A 19,311-nucleotide genomic window follows, 5' to 3' on the forward strand; every position below is an offset into this window, starting at 1 on the left:
AACAAATTGGTTAAAAACCCGTGTTTTGCTGTTGGTTTCACAATATTGTGAATGGTTTCAAAATTTTCAATGGATTTTACGATTATTGGAGGTGTTCGCTGGGACCGTTGCGCTGGATTAGGTAAACAAGCATTTGGATTGGGATTAATCACCGATTCTGTCTCATTAGGAATCGGTGGAGTTGGTATATTATCGACTTCCACGGTGTCTGTGGCATTTTTATTTTTATTCTTTCTCTTATTTCTCTTCTTCTTTTTTTCTAGAATCCATTCGCTTTCTTTTGCTAGTTCATCCTCATCAGTAACATATTCTGTGGGATTTGATTCGCCCGCCACATTACAATTTGTAGCGGTTGTGGGGTTTGGGGTTTCGATTTGAGTCTCTGCCTGATTATTCGATACCTTAGAACATAGTTCTTCGCATCTTTTCTTCAGTTCCTGGTTTTCCAAATGTAGCTGTGTACATACCTGTTCCAATGACTTTATTCTTTCTAACAGGTGAAGATTATATTGCTCCAGTTCCTTTAGTTTTGTTACTCGGAAATGGCTAAGGCTGTTTCTTGGGGTTGAGAGGTACGCAGTCTTCTCCATTTCCCTTTCAAAAATCAAATTTAACGGTTTTTGTTTGTTTTTCTAAACTGATTTTTTGATATGGCAATGCTGTTTTGAGGATCTTATGAACATATGGTACTGCAGCTACACGCAGAGAAAAAAATATGATTGATCCAACAATATTCGAAGAGCAAAATATGTATTGTAAAGATATTGTTAAATTCCAAACGTAGTATTGTGATTCCAACAATTGGGTTTTGTTAAATCCAAAAATTGTTTTTGTCAACTGGACAATAGTTCTCTCTTTTCTTCGACAAATTTTTCTCTTCTCTCGCTATTCGATGCCGTGTTGAAAAAACAATTATGGTGTGTTTTGTTTGTATGACATGATGCCTTTATCTTTGTTTTTGTGTGTATGTATGTATACCAACAAGGAGACTCTTGTTTTTATTTGTTTCTGTTTTGTTTCATTCTTCTATCTTCATTGTGCTTTGAGGTTTGGTGTTATACCGGAGTTTTTTATGGTGCTTAATTATTCCTTATGTTGTGGTGGGTGCTTGTGGCTTTTTGTTTGTCTTTGTTGTCAGCCAATGCAGCAAACCATGTATTGTGTTCATCAATGATTGCAATATTATACGCGACATTTATATCCAAGTTATGCGAAAAGTGTATATGAGAAGTATATGCACTCAAATCAAAAATTTCTGGGCTGGTTTTCTGGGTTGACAATACTTTTTGTAAACAAAATTAGATTATGATAGTTCCTACAATCGGTATTGTTAACGATTTTAACAATATTGCGGAAATTCGAAAGTTGTTTTTGTTTTCTATGTTTGGAACAAAAGATGGTATTTTTGGATTTGGATTACAATGTTTGAACAAAACAAATACATTTTTGGAACCAAAACATATATTTTTGTTCCAACAAAAGCGAAAAATATTTTTTCTCTGCGTGTAGCGTTGCCACTCTTTGAAGCGACACGTACAGCTGTTTTTTGTTATGTGCTGAATTTATTACTTATCTGTCCGTATCAGATGTTGTATCGTAATTTAGCTATTTATTATTTATCTATTTTGTTTGTGAACAAAAAGTTTGTGTTTTTTTAAGAAATTATATGCACACATTGCGCACCTGCACTACCGGACGGAGAGTACACGGCGCGCAAACGATCTGTTAAACGAAGGTTTGTATTGGAGTTATTGATTCTTAGTTTTTTTTTTGAGTGGCAGATGGAGCCAATAATAACACGTCTAAGCGATTTAAGAAGATACTTGAATATGAATAATAATTTAAAGCGTTTTTATCTTAAAATCTTGTCATTTCGGAATAAACTGGTTGCTTCTCTTCATGAAGCAAATTAATTGATTACAATATGTTTTTCCTTCCCTCTTTGTACAAGAGGAAACAGAAATGTGTATTTTTTGAGTAGTCATCTTTGACGTAATGTTATATTTCTTGCTATCGCTAACGTGTGTATTTTTTTAATTTTATTAATGATTTTACTTCTATCATTGTTGCCTCATTAAAAAGGTTTTTCATGGAGTAGTTGCTCTTAATAGGAGACCCGCATATTTACGATTTTCGTTAGTTTTAAGTTTATTTCTAGATGTTTTTATGTCATTAATGTTAAATGTAGAGTTTTTATAATAACATATTGTAATAGTTCCTTTGCCAATGGGCTTTTTATTACAAAATAAAACACAAATAAAATTAATTAAATTAAATAATAGATAAGAAACATAAAAATATGAGAATCAGTGTAATGGGTACTGGACGGAACCAAGACATCAACAATGTGGCTAGGACTGAAACTCTGTTTTGGAAACGCCGCAAAGATTTCGAAACTCGTCGAGTATTTTATTTTACGATGAAATACGCATATCGGCCTATCTCAGTTGTGACGCTTAATAAAAACAAGACCACGAAATGTATATGCAGCTTTTATGTGGCCTTTTTTCTTCAGATGTATGGCATCTTGGAGGTATTAATAATTTGTGTTTGAGATGTTTTCATTAATGTAGTATTTTGTGTTGGATTCAAACCCAATAGAATTTAGGAGCTTTCGATAAAAATTCTTGTCATATGGCGACATAAACTGAAAAAGAATTACACCATCAATAGAATTGCGTTTGTTAGTGTTATTCCTGTTTTGAAGTCGGTGTATGGATTTAACTCGAGGCGTTGTTATATTCATGGAATTAAACATTTTTTGAAATGCTGCTATCAAGTCCTCATTTTTCTGGAAATTATGGCGTTTACCCTAATTTCTGATGCAACGTGCGAGATTTCCTGCCTCAACAGTTGCATTATGAGGTCTTCAATATCGGTGCTAAGGGACGTAATTTCATCTGACACCGTTTCAAATTTAAGTACTCGATATTAATATCACTTAGTTCTACACGGAGTTCGCACAACCTCCCTTCCAGATCATTCAAGATTCTAGTCAAGTCTCTTTCAACATCAATTCAAACTCACTCAGAAGACGCTCACTTAATTTTGTGAACCGATCGTCGAGTATCTGTATTACAACATTCAGATGATAGCGTTGAATTCCCGAAGGTAAGTGTAAAACTCCACGACACGTTTGGGAGCTTTCGAATCATGTATGGCGCTGTGATTATCAGCAAAAACATTAATTTGTGTACCTTCTGCTTGATGTTGCTCACTCATGTTTGAATTTTTTTTTGATTGTGTGAGTACTAAGGCCAAACCACCCTGCACATTTTCTGAAGTATCTTAAGAATCTTCCGAATTCGTTCCCATTTTCTAATGGATGTTTTTGTTTGGTTGTTATCGAAAAACAAAGTTATTTGTTATGAAATTCGCATATAAAATTTTAACAGGAAAAACCATTAGAACGTTTGAAATTTAGAATATTTCATAAATAGCTCATTAAAAGAAAATTGTCTCTTAGTGGAGTTTGTTGTGTGTTGTGTCAATATCAAAGGCGTCAGCTTCCAAGAATTTTTTTAGAAAATCTAAATTTTTCCCCGAATTTTTTCAGAATTTCTTTCCGAATTCGGACCGATTTTCTTAAGGAAATCTAAATTTTCCACATTTTTTTTCGAATTCGGAACGAATTCGTCGCGAAACTCTAATATTTTTTTAGAATTTCCTTTGAAAATTCTTTCCGAATTCGGTGACCACGTCCATATAACTTTCGAATTCGAAACGAATTCGGAAAAAAATGTTAGCTGGGTAATTGAAAAAGCATGCACTCACACAATGACACCCCCAAAAGTATGCAATAGAAATAGATGGTGCCTATCGCTGGTTTAGACTTAATGTAAATACATAGACAAATAAAGAATTAGACAGCAGGGGCTTTCACGAAAAGTTTTTGCGTGTTCAGCTGGCTCAGCTTTTCTGTTGGCATGGTCATGTCTCTCGAAAACAAATAATTTAGTTTTCTAACAAATACATTTATATTTTGTACTAGCCGGCCCGGTCCGCCTTGCTGGCCCTTGAAACAGTTTTATGTTACCTTTTCTTAAGTAATTTATATTTTTCTTGCATCGCAAATTAGTCGGGAACTGCAAGTGACTATAAATAAAACATCTTCGGAAATGTTGGTGTCTATATGAAATTTTTGCGGTATGTTAACTGATGACTTGAGACATGCATTTATTTCATCTGCTGGAATAGTATAACTGAAAGTGTTTGTCTGAAATCTAAACGTGAATTGCTCTTAAATCCTTCAAGAATCGTTCTAAAGCTTCTTGGGAATTTTTACGTGCTATCGTACATTCGTTCCAGATGATAACATCTATTTAATACTGCATGTGTTCAATTTAATCAAAAGAATGTCCAGTGGAAACTTAAGGGTCGACTGTGTCGTCCTTGTACCGTCTTATAATGTATACCTGATGAAGCTATAGCTATCGATATGTTGCCTTCTAATTTAAAGACTTGCTTTCCAATAAGATCAAAGCTTCGTTATGCATAACATCTGGTATTTCCATTGATTTGTAACATATTTCAGAAATTAAGAGTGATCGGGTCTTAATGCTAAAATATGTAACACGGGTTGGGAAAACGGACACGTTCGTAAGTTTATATAGCCTATTTCCGCCAGTGGCCAACCCTGTATATCATCTGAAAATGAATTGGAAATCTGTTCAGAAGTTTTGGAGATATAACGTATTTTAAAAATGGGCGTGCTAAGAGTGTTTTAAAATAAGGAGGGCATGGGGGAGGTACCCCGTCCCATCCGATTCAAAAAAAAAATCAATTCAAAAAAATATATAACCTATTTTCACCACGGGTGTTCATGGTGGGCCATCGCTGTACATTCTCGGTAATTTTAAAGAAAATCGGTCGGCTCTTTAAGCCCCAAATAAGTTTCAGGGTCAAAGATTCAACCACCGTTGTCTCGCAAATTTATTTTCTAAGCCATATGTTAGTAAGTTTTGCAAAGACAGAGTTTTAATAAAATAGAAATTCAGTAAAATATATAGCCTATTTTCACCAGGGGTCAACACTTTCCATTCTCTGAAATTTTCAAGAAAATCGGTTTAGTAGTTTTGGATATACATATAAAATATTTGAAAATTGGGCGTGGTCTGGTTCCAAATGAGTACATAGGGTCGGAGACATAACCACCATTGTCACCAAATTATTTTTCTCTCCGATACGTTCATCAGTTTTGTTAAAATATCGTTTTCAACCGGTTTCAACAAAATATATAATCTATTTTCACCACGGGTCCTCCCAGTAGATTCTCTGACATATTCAAGAAAGTCGGTTAAGCAATTTTTGATATACATATAAGCTATTTAAAAAAGTGGGCGTGGTCGGGTCTTTAGGCCCCAAATCAGTACCTAGGGTCGGAGACACAACAACTATTGTCTCGCAAATTAATCGCAAATTAATTTTCTCTCCGATACGTTCCTTAATTTTTGTAAAAATAGCGTTTTTCAAAAATGGGGTATGTGGGAGGTCCCACGCCCCCTCCGAAATTCAACAAAATATATACCCTAATTTCACCACGGGTCATCCCAGTAGATTCTCTGAAATTTTCAAGAAAATCGGTTAGGCAGTTTTTGATATATAAGCTATTTAAAAAAGTTGGCGTGGTCGGGTCTTTAGGCCCCAAATTAGTACCCAGAGACACAACAACCGTTGTCTCGCAAATTAATTTTCTCTCCGATACGTTCGTCAGTATTGCTAAAATAGCGTTTTTAAAAAATAGGACATAGGGGAGGTACTCAACTTTTCGTTTTATAGAGTTAATCGATGTGTGCACTGGGCGGCTCAATTGCCAAGTATTTTTTACTTTTATGACTTGTTTTCATCTCAAAATGTTCTGTATGATCAATTTTTTGTTCCTTTAATGTGGTTTAATGCACAAATTAAATTTGTATATTACAAAAACACATTATTCCAAAAACACAGTCATTTTCACCAGTCATTTGTCATGCCATTTTCACTAATCCTTTGATACAAATTAAAACCGTGGTTGTGATTTCAAGTCTTCGATATCATCACTGTAGAACATTTCGAATCCGTAATATACATATACTTGTTCGATTGGTGTTTTGTTTTTGTATGTTACTCGAACGTCCACAACACCCACTCATAGATACCATGACTTCACTGGTGTAACATCGAAATGTAATTTTTGGTTATCGAATTGGTATATTTAATTTTAATTTTTGAAATTGGTTTTTCGATATTAAAGTGTGATTTTTGTCATCTATTTGAACTTCAGCAAAAAAATTTTAGCCTCTGCTATTCAAATTTGTTTAGGTTTTTGCAATCTATTTGAACTTCAGCAAAAAAATTTTAGCCTCTGCTATTCAAATTTGTTTAGGTTTGTTTTGATAGACGTCGATAACAATTGATACCAAAACATTCATCTGTGTATCTGCAACAATAGGGTCTTCATGGCAGAGTTACACTGAAAAAGCCAATCATAAATCATAAAAACCGCTAAATTCGATTGGAGTTCGTTCAGGTACACGAAAAAAAGTATTTTGAGTTTTGGAAGACTGCAATTTTTGTCGATGAAAGAAAATTTAACTTGTGCGGGTCGGATGGACCATGTAAGGTATTGCATAGGGCAAATACGGCCTTGGACTAAACTGACAATTCCAACCGTAAAGCACGGATGAGGCTCTGGTATGGGGTCGTATGAGTGCTTCCGGTGTAGACAATCTTGTCCTTATCAAAGGAATTATGGATAACATGTGTTATTTAAACAAACCGAGGGAAAAGAGAGGGAGGGAGTAGTGGGAATATAAATATTTGTATGAATTTTTTTGCCTTATGGCTTCAAGTATTTTCGTAACTATAGGATTATTTCATATACATATAAAGTTCCATATGCACACAGAGTAGTGATAACATACATATGGTCACCTGAAATGCCCTCAAAGGGTTACTTTGAGGGTTACGTCTTTTGGCATTTCAGGTGACGATATGTATGTATATCGTCACCAAAAATGCCCGAAGACGAAACCCACACGCAAATCGAAATTCGTTTTTTGATGGGATCTGATATATAAAGTTAAAATACATGATCTGGCAAGATTTGAAGCTTCTACGTTCAAAAACAACGTTCCTATTCATGAAATGACATTTCGGAAAATGGGGCAATATTGCAGATTTTGTTGTAATGACGGATCCCAAAACCAAGCGTTTCCGCTGTTTTGGTTTCATTTATTTCTCCCATTCGTATAGGATTGATAATATCCCGAATACTCGCCCTCATAAAAGTTACATTCCATAAAACAGTTATTCATTTTATAACGTTTTTTGCTTCTCCTCTCCTCTCGTCTTCGGGCATTTATGGTGACGATATGTAATATAAAGTGATTCAAACACCTCCCCAATCCCAATACCCGGAACCGAATCATATAGAAAATTTAAGGAGTATTTTTAATGTAATTATATTGCTTTATTTACAAAATTTGTGTATTGCATTTAATAGCTTATTTTAAAATTACTGTGCAAAAAAAGAAAATTTTGATTAAATAGACAATGTTTTTAAGGTAAACCGACTGTCCTTTGCGTTTGTGCGTTAATATAAGTTTATACTGCACTTTCCGTGTTATATCTGGTTGCATTCAAATTGATCAGATCACATCGTGCCTTAAAGTTCCATGAAATTTGATCGCTAGTAAAAGAGTTAGTAAAGTACATTTCTCCCATTTTATAGTCTAAATGTTTATATATTCTATCTTGGTTTTGATGTTTTAGCCTCAAGTTTTTATGTAACATCGATTTTCGTTCGCCACCTAAAATGCATCTACTAAATAAAGTCCACTCATGTTCATTTGAGGTATTAGGCCATTCAACGTTTAATCGTAGAGCAATACTTTTAATATTTGATACACAGAATCCTTCATTTTCCATTATGTGTAGTGTATTATATCATTGTTATTTTTTAATTTAAATTAAGTTGATTAGTGATTTAAGTTTTCACTCTATGATATAATAAAAAAAATTATATTTACAGTTATGTTTTTTGGTTTTATAATTGTTTCGCATCTTTTTACGATTTTTCGCGAACCGTCTTGAATGAATGTGTCGTTGGAGTTGCGGCATCTATTGAAGGTAGAAATTTAGTGATAATTTTTTCAGTTAATTTTGTAAATTGAACTTACTTTATATAGCGTTTCTTGTGCAATAGTGCAAGGCGCACTCTGTATGTACGGTTTCGATTCTCAGGTCGGGCAAAAACATCATACTTTCCAATTGTGGCAAAATATCACTCAGCGTAATGTGGACGACATTTCCGGATCAACAATGAAAAACTTTTATAAAAATGGTGTCGTAAAACACGCCGTTCGGAATCGGCGATAACAAGTATGAAGCTGCATGCACTCATTAATATGAAAGAAATCTACCTAAAAACTTCTTCAGATTCATATTTTCTTATAATTCAAAAGTTCAATGACTCTTTTGTGTTTTAACACTGTTTTATATTTTGTAGGCATCGGCAATTATATTTTAACACAACACGGATATAGTTATTTAGTTCACACAACGCGGATAAACATTTAATCACCCAAAAACTAAGAGATCGATGTAAAATACAAAATAAAATTCTACGAAAACTAATTTATCAACAAATGTCAATCAACAAAAATGTGTATACAAATAATTTTCAGGCGGACTTAAGAAAAGTTTGTGCATGTAATAGTTTTACAAGCATTGTTACAAATTGATTGTGAATTTTCTATTTTTATAATATTATTCTCAAGTCCTATTACTTTTTATTTTTATTTAGTATGTTGGGTTTTAAAGAACCTAGCAACGGAATAGGTTTGGTGTGATTGAAAAGCAAATGTGGAGTTTTTTAGACTTTAAATTTGTAATTAAGTTAAAAATAAATGAAAATATTAAAATTATAAAATTACAATGAATAAAGATGTGTGTGGGTATCTGTGTAAAATTCAAAATGTAAACAAAACTATTACCTTTACAAAGGCAACAGTTAACTCTGACTACGGCGTCACATTATGATACATGAATGTCGTGCTGAATCGTTCGTTCTTTGATTTGATCGTTCTTTTATCTTTCGGTCAGTGCTCAGTGAGCTACTGAACTATAATGAAATATATCGACTGATCTAGTTCGTACACTCTTTTCAATGAATCGTTCAATTCAACTAGTTCGTTCGTGAACTATACAACTCTATTATTGATAAGAGTTGTTTAATATTCTGGCTGTTACCTAAAACAACACATAATGATTGGTATCCTATAAATTAGTGTATTTTGATCCATGAGCCAATTATCCTTTATCCATTAATCCTTTATGAAAGGATCGGCCAAAAAAGCGCATCTATAAGGCATTTATTCCTCGACCAAATAATATTATGAGGTCCTCAGGATGTTAACTTTGTGTATACAATCAATTTCACTACTATTCAAAAATGTTTTAAAGCGTGAACGGTTGAAGCGTAGTTTTACACCATTTTGTGATAATCTGGCTTTGATTACACTATGGTTCGTAAACACCGTTCTATATTTTTATAAATAAACTCACGTTTTTCGTTCAAAAATACTTAATTTAGATTAGTCATCATAGAAAACTGCGTTCTATACAATGCAAAACCTAATAAACATATTTGTAGGACAACTTCAAAAGTATTTCTTTAAAGTTTGCTTTTTAACAAAGCGTATGGAAAAATGGTTCATATCTGTCAATCATCCAATTTTTTAAATATAAACAAAATCAGCGCAATCATGAATGAAAATTCCGTGCGGAATTTCTCTCTTTTCCCTTCCTTGCTACCACAAACAAAAAATCCGCACGGAAAAAATTCCGATGGGGAAAAAGTAGGTATCCTGAACGCGCTCAAACATGTGTTTTCCTGCAAAAAAATCTCCCTTGCAAAACTGAAGGGAGTTTACACAAAATCTTAGTATTTCCCACAAACTTTGTACAAAACATGCAAAATAAACATGTTTGTTCTCATTTTATGCTGAAATCTTTAACTTGTGGTTGGAAATTTATTAAAAATTGAACAAATTTTGCAAAATAACATTAGTATGCAAACTCAGTCACTCTCCACTTTTTGTACCGATCAACGATGGGATGAGAGAATTTTTGTTGTTGCACATCAGTTGTTAAAAAAACACTGGATAAATGCATATTTTCAATTCTTTTAATTGCAAAATTTATATTTTTTCAAATTTTGCCATTATTTAATTAAAAACACTCGTTTCTAACACATTCATGATAGTGGCAGTTCCATAGCACAATTGAGTCAATTGCACGGTCTCCTTAGAATTTTCCAATCACATTTGATGGTTTTCGTAATTAGTAAGGGGTAGTTTACAGTATATGTAAATGTCATATGACACGAAATAAAAACATTCCATATCTACCCACGCAGGCAATGTGGAGACGTAATTTTATTACATTTTTGCTGATGTGGACGCACAAAATCCCCAATATTGCACATATTAGCGACTATATAATGATGGAAAATTTCATGTCATATGACATTTACATATAGTGTAAACTACCCCTAACATCTTCTGAATGTCCTTGATGTATAAAAGTGTAATTTATTTGATAAAATTTGTCTAAAAACACAAACACTTAAGATTTTCTCTTTGTTTTGACAACAGTTATGGCACACAAGGTATGAAAAAGACCCTTCAGTGCTGCCAAATTCAATGATTATATCTCTCCAATTATTCATGATTGGAGGAATGTTCTCTCGAGAAAAATCTACTCCTCGAGAGTTGTAATCCGCAAGAATATTCATGATTGGGCTGAATATTTGTTCTTCGTGCAGTTAAGATGCTGAGGGTCTCAAAACATTATTTGGTCGAGGATGGTCGATCCTTACATAATGGTCTAATAGAAACTGCGTAAAACTTGGCTCAAGGATCAAAATACACAAATTTATGGGCTACAAATCATTATGTATTGCCATATTTCTGTTTATGAATTAACACTTGGGATGTTAACAATGTTAAACAAATACCAAATAGGGCAAAATGGAGAAGTGTAACCATGTTTTTTTGACCATTCCCTCGGGGTGTATGGGCACTCCTATTATTTTGAACACAGCTGTAAGTGACAGATTTCAACATTAGTCTCGAACATAAGAGCGTAGTTGTGTGCAGAACTTGGTACTTTGAGGATTTTCTTCAAAAAATAACGCTGCAGTTTATCAACCCGTCAATCAGATTCCACTTTTCACAATAGCTTTCGAGGTTTCAGATCATGGTTTGCAGCGTAATTGTATAATCTGACAAAATAACATTGTCGTCTGCATAAAGCAGAAGCCTAATATTCATATTTTGAATATAAATACCTACTTCTAGGTGTTCGTGCAGATCATTGATATAAAGCGAGAATAACAGTGGAGTATTTTGGAGGCAAATATGAGAAGTCATAACATCTCAAGTATAGAAACCCTGAAAATGCCTTGCAAGAAGAATGGGGAAAATTTCTTATTTCATGCACCGTCGTTATCAAAGGAATAATGGATATGTGTTATTTAAAAATACGGAGAGATAATTTGAATAATTTCATAATTTGAAATAATCTGATGGGGGACAACATTTCAATTTTATCAAGATAATGACCCCAAGCACAAATCACACATTGTTCGAGAGTGGATGCTATACAACTGTGCAAAAGTGATTCAAACACCTCCCCAATCCCAATACCCGGAAACGAATCCTATAGAAAATTTATGGAGTATTTTGGAGACAAATATGAGAAGTCATAACATCCCAAGTATATGAACCCTGAAAAATATTTAAATCTATTCCAAAAATGTTCAGATCTGTAAAGGATAACAACGGATATCATACCAAGTACTAAACGCTTAAGAAATCCTTAAAGCTTTTAGTGTGGATACTTTTCTCTGTGAGGTAGAAATCGATGTTGCCGCCAGTTTCGTGAAATGTTATATCTCTTTATTAATTTTAACTGTTTTGAGACACAGGTGGCCTCGTTTACTGTTTATATAACCTAGTATCTTTTTCGTACATCTGGCAGCCCTCCTGATTTAATTTTTCTGAAGGTAATATTTATTTTAGTTGATGGCATTCCATCCTAGTGAACTAAAGAAACTCATAAAGCGTCTTAGTTTTCAGATATTCCCGGTTTAAAACCTATAGGACCCTGTTTACATGTAATATGACCTGGTACTCCCATGGTCCATATGGTAACCCTCCTAGTACGGATATTCGATGCCTAATATTGTTGATACTTGTTAGTAGTTACTCCCTGTTAAAAATAAAATTGATAAATTGTCTGATTTTCAAGTATTTACCGAAAATATGGGGTATATTGGAGTCTCCATTACATTTCGAAAACATTTATTTGACAACTTGCGTTGCATGTAGTTATTGGTTTTCGTTATTTTTTTTTTTTTTTGACTACGTGGGTTAATTTTTTATTTATACATCCTATCTTCTCTTAAATAGGTCGTCCAACTAATTTTTGCAAAAAAACCGACACTTTTATCACAATTATTAGTAATTTTTCATAAATTAATACAGAAAAATGTTAGTTTTCTTGGTTCGAAAACAATTACTTGACACCGCCGACGAACTCACCAATTACCCATGCTTCGGAGCCATATATTAGCACAGGTAGTATTGTGATTTTTGTTTCTCGAGAGGTGGCTTTGTTTCTAAACTGCTTACTAAGTCCAAAGTAGTACCTATTTGCCAATATTATACGCGTCCTTATTTCAGAACTGATGTTGTTTGATCTATTTAAGTTGTATGTGCCAACTTCCACAGTTGGACTACAATCAGATGATGTATTACGCGTCTATACCATCAACTTTGTTTTATCGCCATTTACTGTCATCTCTATCCTGGCAGATTCTTCTTCAACTCTTACAAAAATATTCCGTACAACTTGTTCCGACAGACCTATGATGTCGACGTCGTCGGAATATGCGAGTAGCATGTGGTTTTTGTTGTAGATAGTGTCATTTCTATTCGCTTCTGCATCTCGTATGATCTTCTCCAGCAAGATATTGAAGAGATCGCACGAGTGACTATCTCCTTATTTAAAACCTCGTTTGGTGACGAACTCCTCAGAGAGGTTCTACCCTATTTTAACTGATAAACGCGTGCCCGATAATGTCATCTTGCAGAGTCGTATCGTATACCAAACCCCGACATGTCTTCAAACAACTTTGTACGCAGAGTGCTGTCAAAAGCAGCCTTGTAATCGACATTCTCCTACAGGAGAATGTGCATGTTACAAAGCCATCAGTTTGATGTTTCACTCTTTGATAGAATTTTCTGGCTTCATTTTGACTCCTGTACAACTCGAGTTCTTCACATTCGCGCTTTTCCATTTCTCTTCTTTTTCTGCGGAAAAGACGTTTCTCCTCTCTTCTTTATCTCCCGATGTCGCTCTAGCATGTTACGCGTTGCTACTGATTGTAACGTAGCTCTGTGTGCTGCGTTCTTTTCTTTAGTAGCAGCACTACACTCCTCATCATACCATGTGTTCTTTGGAGAACACGTGCTTTTAGGTTGTCGTTAATGGGTGTTGCTTTTTTCGTCGGGTGTTGCTTATGTCGTCTGTTGGATCAATGACCTCCTGCCAACCCTATAGTTTTCCAAGCTTGGAGATACAAAAGTTGGATTAGTACCTCCGTTGTATATGGTGAGGTTATTAATAGTTATTAAATCTATTGTCTGTCGTTCATTTCAGTGCTGACCACAACATCACCCTGAAACCAGGATGCACCTCGATAGATTCGAAATGGGAATCCTTGTTTGTGAAAACTTGTTTCATGACAAATTTCGGACAAGTTTGTCTGAAATAGATCCATATGAATATGAATTCATATATTTTATTCCAGATACAATTTTGCGTTGCGTTCTGGTTCTGTTTCTGTTATGTGTTAATTGCAGCAAGGCATCGACTCACATTTCCTGTGCTTATGAGCATACACTTAAGGGCTAAATACAATTGGTCCGTTGAGCGTAAGTTTACCCTCCAAAACAACCACATGAAAAAAGTGTAAGTGATGCCAAGTTTTCTTTTGAAGTTTTCATTTGGTTGTTGTTTTTAACGCGCAACGCGTCGCACATCCGTGTGCTTTAGTTTGGTTGAGGTTTGTTTTTGTTGTTTCACACAATACAAGCACAATGTTTGGTCTATATTTGTGATGGTGCTTGATTCTGGTTTATAGTAAAATTAAGCTACAGGTTTATATCTTTGGCATTATCCTTGAATTTTAGTAATACCTATATCCGAAAATACTGTATCTCACTAAGCTGCATTTGCGTTCTATTCTTTGCCTAATTCCAAATACTATAGCTAAATAAGATTTCCTTATATAGATAATTTTAGAGAATGGTATGCCGCTCGGAAGATCACATCACGTTATTGACGTCGCAAATGTTATCAAATATTTTTTTCGTGAGCTGCCTGAACCGTTAATACCGACGTTCTTGCAGGATACAATGTTACGCGCTTTGCTAATTGGTGAACAGAATGAAAAAGCAATTATATTATCTTGCCTTCTTCTGCCAACACTTACAATTAATACCTTGAGGTTTTTCATGCAATTTCTTCATACAGTTTCACTCAGTGAGTCTGTTAATAAAATGTCTACAGTGAATTTGGCAATAATCCTTACTCCGGGAATAATGCCATTTGGAGACATAAACAGTCGTCGTTTTATTAACCACCTGAAGGTTGTTAAAATTCTGATCGAAAATGCGAATACTATAGGCATTGTACCCATTGATATTGGAAATAAGCTGCAAATAAAGGCAAACCCGGAATCTGAAATTACGACATCTATATCATCTGCAAATTCGATTGATAAAATTGCAAATATTCAAAAGAAGATAAAACGGCGCAGCGGTTCGTTAACAAGTAAACATTTGCACTTAACCCGAAAATTGTCTTATATTCCATCATTGAATGATTTTCAGATATGTTCAATGGCTTTAAAAGAATGGTCGGATCGACTAATGGAAGTTCAGAAGAGTTGGAAAGAAACATACAAAAATGTACTAATGTTGTCCCAGAATCACAAATATCTGACCTGATAATTATTCCAAGCACACCCTGTAATAAATCAAGAAAAAAACGCAGATTTGCAGAACCAATGAGTGCTTTTAGCTTAAAAAAGAAGTACGTACTAGGGTCTATTCGAATGTGCTGTTAATAAAAATATATATTTTTAATTTCAGACGCGATCTTTTGGCACTTCTTCCAAATAATAGTGGTGGATTTCTACCAAATACTCCAATTACAAAGTAAGTAATAAAATTTAACATTAAGCTTATGATTGTTTCCTGTTATATATTTGACTTAATCCATTGTGCATATTTACATACCATATATAACAACTGTGTTATTAGTATAAGTGATCTCCAATACTTGTAAGAACACCTATGATAGCCACAAACAAATGATTAATAAATCAGTCTCAAAATAACTCTGAACGCGTGCTCACCTCCTTCATATACAAAACAACAGTGGCGACGTGGGTAAAAAAAATTGTGTGTTGACCGGTCGTTTGTTTCGGTAGTGCTAGTGTTCTATCAACAACAATTATTCAATAATTATTTTTCAACAAAGACGCGAGTACAACTGAAATTTTTCAAGTGCTAATACATCAAGAGTAAAATTTCGCAAGAGATCTTTTGGAACAACAACAAAAGTTGATGCAGACAATGATGGAAAATTTCCCATCATCCACCTTACAACGTTCAAAATTGGGACATGTTAAAGCATGATTTTTTAAAAAAAGTTAAATGAAGGTCAATCAAACATACAAGGAGTGGATAGCGGATCTCCTTGGAGAATGTAAATTCGTTTGCAACTTCGGAAATTGCTCCCACAATTATGTCGTTGAGACGATACGTGACCATATAATTGTTCGTACTCCTCATGATGCACTTCGCGCAGCAGCTCTACAGAAACAACAGTCAACTTTAGCAGATGTTCTCATGATAGCAGAATCATACGAAGCAAGAAAAGATTTCGTTGATTCTATGTATGATCTAGGATTGTCACAAGTGAATACCATATTTAATTTTTCTGGTAAGCTTTTGGATTTAGGTTTTGTCAACGATCCCTTAGATGTGTCAATTAACTCATGTGACCCTCTAACGCAACCAGGAGACCGCTTTCATCCCACAATTGAATTGAGAATTATAAAGTGTATGTTATGTCGCGTAGAACTATTACAGTGCCAAATCGTCAGTACTGCTTTGCGAAGACAGATTATTTCAAGTTTAATTCCTTACTATCAACTGTTGACTGGTTTAATATTTTATTTAATCAATATTTTGACACCCAAATAAATACATTTTACTCAATTCTTTACGATTGTATATCAAAATCCGTTCCCATAACTTTACCCCAACGTTCATCAGGCCCACTCTGGAATTCCATTATTTTAGCCAAATTTAAATTTTTAAATTTTTAGAAACGGAATAAGTAAAACAAAATGCCCTTTAACGAGGTCCGAAAATCAAAATAAAATATTTTACATATTTATATGCAGAAAATTGGTGGCAAGGTGCAAAACGTTATTGCCGTGCTGGGGACACAGCATCGTTTTGTGTTCAAAAAAACACTGATATTCATTTAATTATCAAAATATATTATATAAACAAAGGAGGAAATAAGTTATGTGCAAAATGAAATTAAGAACCTCACTCCTACAAAAGTAAATATTGATGGAAAAGAATTTGCTTATATTCACATTTTAAAAATGACCATGGTTGATGGCAAAGTTTGCAATGCTGTAACCAACACGACCTCAACTAGCCGATGCTATATATGTGGCGCCACTTCCAAAGATTTCAATAATTTAAGCAAAAAGAATGAGATAAGTCACGATGTTCATGAGTTTGGAATTTCGGTATTGCACGCAAATTACGTATTTTTGAAAGCATTTTGCATTTGGCATATAAATTGCCCGTGAAGAAATATGGAAAGAAAAGGACCCAGGAAGAGAAAGCATTAGAAGAAGAAAAGAAAAAAGAAATCCAAGAAAGATTCCGCTTAGAAACTGGGCTGTTGGTGGACATGCCTAAAGCCAATTTTGGTAATACCAATGATGGCAATACGAGTAGGAGATTTTTTGAAAACACAGAATTAGCGGCGGACATAACAGGCATTAACCACGAATTAATACATAGATTTAAAATCTTATTAGAGGCGATTTCAAGTGGACACAAAATAAATACAACAAAATTCGAAGAATGTGCCTTCAACACCGCGCAAATGTATGTGGAATTATAGGACTGGCATCCCATGACTCCAACAATGCATAAATTACTATTACATGGGGCGACCATCATAGATAATGCACTGCTGCCAATCGGCCAATTGTCGGGGGAGGCTGCAGAAGCTCGAAATAAACATTTTCGGTCATACAGACAGAACTTTTCAAGAAAATTTTCAAGGGAAAAATGCAACCGTGATATTTATCAAAGATTGCTTCTTACATCAGATCCACTCATAAGTAGTGAAAGATTGTTAAAGAAAACTTCACACAAGATGTTTTCCAGTGAAGTTATAGAGCTATTAGAACCTGCCGAACTCCACACACTATCATGTATTGAGCACGAAGAAGTCGAGATAGAAACAAGACAAGAAGTCGAGATAGAAACAAGACAATTTAATTTATTTATAATTTTTATTTATTTATTATTTATGAAAATAAAATTTGTTTTTATTATAAAATATATGTTTTTCTTATTTATTTTGTTAAATAAATACATGTCTTTTTAAAATATTGTCTTTCGAAGCCATTAACGTCCAAAAATATTTTTGGCCGCCTAAATATTTCAAATCTACCACTGTGCAACGATTACAAATACACAGAAAAAATAATTACTGGATTTCAGGAATAGTGTTCATAAAGTCTTGCCATGGTTCAAATTTCTGAATTTCATGAAGGCCTTTCATAAAGCAAAAAAATACAGTTTTTTTTCTAAAAGATTGAAAAAAACAAGTTTGGGGAGTTCTTGTTTTTGTTATTATTGACTAACAACCACCACACCAAACCAGATACAAATTTTGCTGCTTTTTATTAATTAATGCTTTTATTTTGTATTATTGTAATTTACCGTTTCTTCTAATGGATTTTCGCTGTAGTTGTTATCGTCTTTGAACATAGAAGATCAATACGAACCATATGTACATACATGTAGGGGTGCCAAGTTGGTGGTTTTCCCGCCACTTGTGGTGATTTTTGACGTACAAAAACCACTGTTTAAGCAGGAATGTCAACTGTTTTAAGGTAAAAATGGCTACAGACCTATGGTGCGTATGTGGCTGTAGCGATTTTTACCTCGGAACAGTTGGCATTCCTGCATACATGTTGAGTCTATCAGTACTAAGTTGAGATATTAGATGTTGCCTTTATTTTAAAGAAATTAACAATTTGTAGTTGCGAACTATACATCCAAACACTGCCTTTTCAATACCAAACGCACTGTAGTTGTTTGGTTTGTCAGTTAACTAACAACAAAATTGTTCCGACCTACAGTGGTAGTTTAGGTATGTTCTGTGGTGTGTATATGTGTGGTGTGGTTTGTTGAAATAGTCTCAATGTAATGGTGAGAAGATGTTGGGGTTATGTTGTGGTTTGTTGATACATTGTCAATACGATGGGGAGACGACGAGACCATTCAAAAGAAAACGAGAACAAAGTTGAGAGCTTTTACCAAACAAGAGAGGAAATATGAGAGCAAATAGGGGAATATAGGGAAAATAGGAAAGTGATTTTGCATCTCATGAAAATCTTACATATTTTTGAAACAAATAGTGGCTTTCGGATGGAAATAAGAAACTGCACATGCATCTTATGTGAGGTACCTGTACAGTATGAAAAAAATATGTAAAATATGTAAAAAATATGTAAAATTCTTGAAATTTTTTTCTGTATAAGAATTGACCACTATTGTTAATCATGGGTTTAGATCTCGATTACAGACTGATGTTATATACTCCGATTGTACTAAAGCGTTTGATAAAGTTAATCATACTCTATTGCTCATAAAATTGGATAAAATGGGCTTCAGCTCACATTTACTGCATTGGTTGAAATCATATTTGTCTGGCAGAACTCAGAAGGTGAAATTTAACTCCGCTGTATCGAAAATTATATATTTTTCCTCTGGTGTTCCACAGGGAAGCCATCTTGGCCCAATTCTTTTCACACTCGTCATAAACGATTTGCCCTCGCCTGTCAAAAATTCTAATATGTTAATGTATGCCGATGATGTGAAGATATTCCGCTCATTTAATGACCCGAACGATCAGCATCTTCTTCAATGA

The 19,311-nt window shown here is 34.2% G+C and overlaps 1 protein-coding gene and 1 long non-coding RNA gene across 8 annotated transcripts in view; one reads left to right on the plus strand and one right to left on the minus strand.

The window, feature by feature from the left end:
• Positions 1–19,311, plus strand: part of LOC141406589 (uncharacterized) — a 150,930-nt gene that overhangs the window by 108,224 nt on the left and 23,395 nt on the right. For 5 of the 7 annotated variants that reach the window (XM_073992368.1, XM_073992357.1, XM_073992346.1 and 2 more), the window contains 3 exons: positions 14,343–14,883; positions 14,943–15,144; positions 15,204–15,269. In XM_073992368.1, the coding sequence (XP_073848469.1) occupies positions 14,343–14,883; positions 14,943–15,144; positions 15,204–15,269 (809 nt within the window). The remainder of the gene's footprint in view (positions 1–14,342; positions 14,884–14,942; positions 15,145–15,203; positions 15,270–19,311) is intronic. The other 2 variants (XM_073992382.1, XM_073992373.1) reach the window with 1 other exon arrangement.
• On the minus strand, positions 7,429–8,935 carry LOC141406618 (uncharacterized). Its single transcript, XR_012413449.1, has 2 exons — positions 8,160–8,935; positions 7,429–8,100 (listed from the first exon to the last, which is right to left on the minus strand). It is a non-coding gene; the product is annotated as an uncharacterized lncRNA (long non-coding RNA).

The sequence above is a fragment of the Musca autumnalis genome, unplaced genomic scaffold, assembly GCF_047663935.1.
Source record: "Musca autumnalis isolate F117 unplaced genomic scaffold, ASM4766393v1 scaffold_1, whole genome shotgun sequence".
Lineage (NCBI taxonomy): Eukaryota > Metazoa > Arthropoda > Insecta > Diptera > Muscidae > Musca > Musca autumnalis.